The sequence below is a fragment of the Bison bison genome, unplaced genomic scaffold (assembly GCF_000754665.1).
Source record: "Bison bison bison isolate TAMUID 2011002044 unplaced genomic scaffold, Bison_UMD1.0 scf7180017864371, whole genome shotgun sequence".
Lineage (NCBI taxonomy): Eukaryota > Metazoa > Chordata > Mammalia > Artiodactyla > Bovidae > Bison > Bison bison.
The window spans coordinates 7322135-7322633 of NW_011494943.1; the positions used below are offsets into that span (position 1 = coordinate 7322135).

Here is a 499-nt window from a genome sequence, read left to right on the forward strand (position 1 = left end):
GCGGGGAGCCCCCCGCGTTGGGGTCGGGCTGGGGCTGGTCCGGGCGAGGGTGCTGCGTCCTGGTCGCCGAGTGAGGGTGGCGTAGCTGCCCAGGGCACTATCCACTGGCCCTTCGGCCTCCCCGTCGGCCTCCCCCTCAGCTGGGCCGGGGCGGCTGAGGCTGTGGGACCGGCGCTTGGGCCGCGGGGGGTCCGGAGGAGTGGCCGGGGGGCCGGCCAAGTAGGAGAAGGCCCGGGGAGCTCCCGGAGGCGGCCCAGGGGCTGGGCTGGAGGGTGAGGCCTGGGGGTACATGAAGACATAAGGCGGGGGCCCTTGGCTGGGAAGTGGAGAACAGAGTTTTGGGGGCCGCTCTGTGCCCTCTGGAAGATTCCTCTCCTGTGGGGTGTTGGGGTCCCCGCCACTGGGCTGGGGGGCAGGCTGTTCCTGTGAGTGGCCGGACCCCCGTGAGCGGGCCCCAATGCTCTCTTGGCTGGGGGAGCGGGCAGGGGGCAGGGGGAGT

The 499-nt window shown here is 73.1% G+C and overlaps 1 protein-coding gene across 1 annotated transcript in view; it reads right to left on the minus strand.

Annotated features, from left to right (window-relative positions):
• Nucleotides 1-499, minus strand: part of CASKIN2 (CASK interacting protein 2) — a 13555-nt gene that overhangs the window by 2378 nt on the left and 10678 nt on the right. Inside the window, exon 19 of the mRNA XM_010856499.1 lies at nt 3-499. This exon is cut by the window's right edge and continues 6 nt beyond it. Within this exon, the coding sequence (XP_010854801.1) occupies nt 3-499 (497 nt within the window). The remainder of the gene's footprint in view (nt 1-2) is intronic.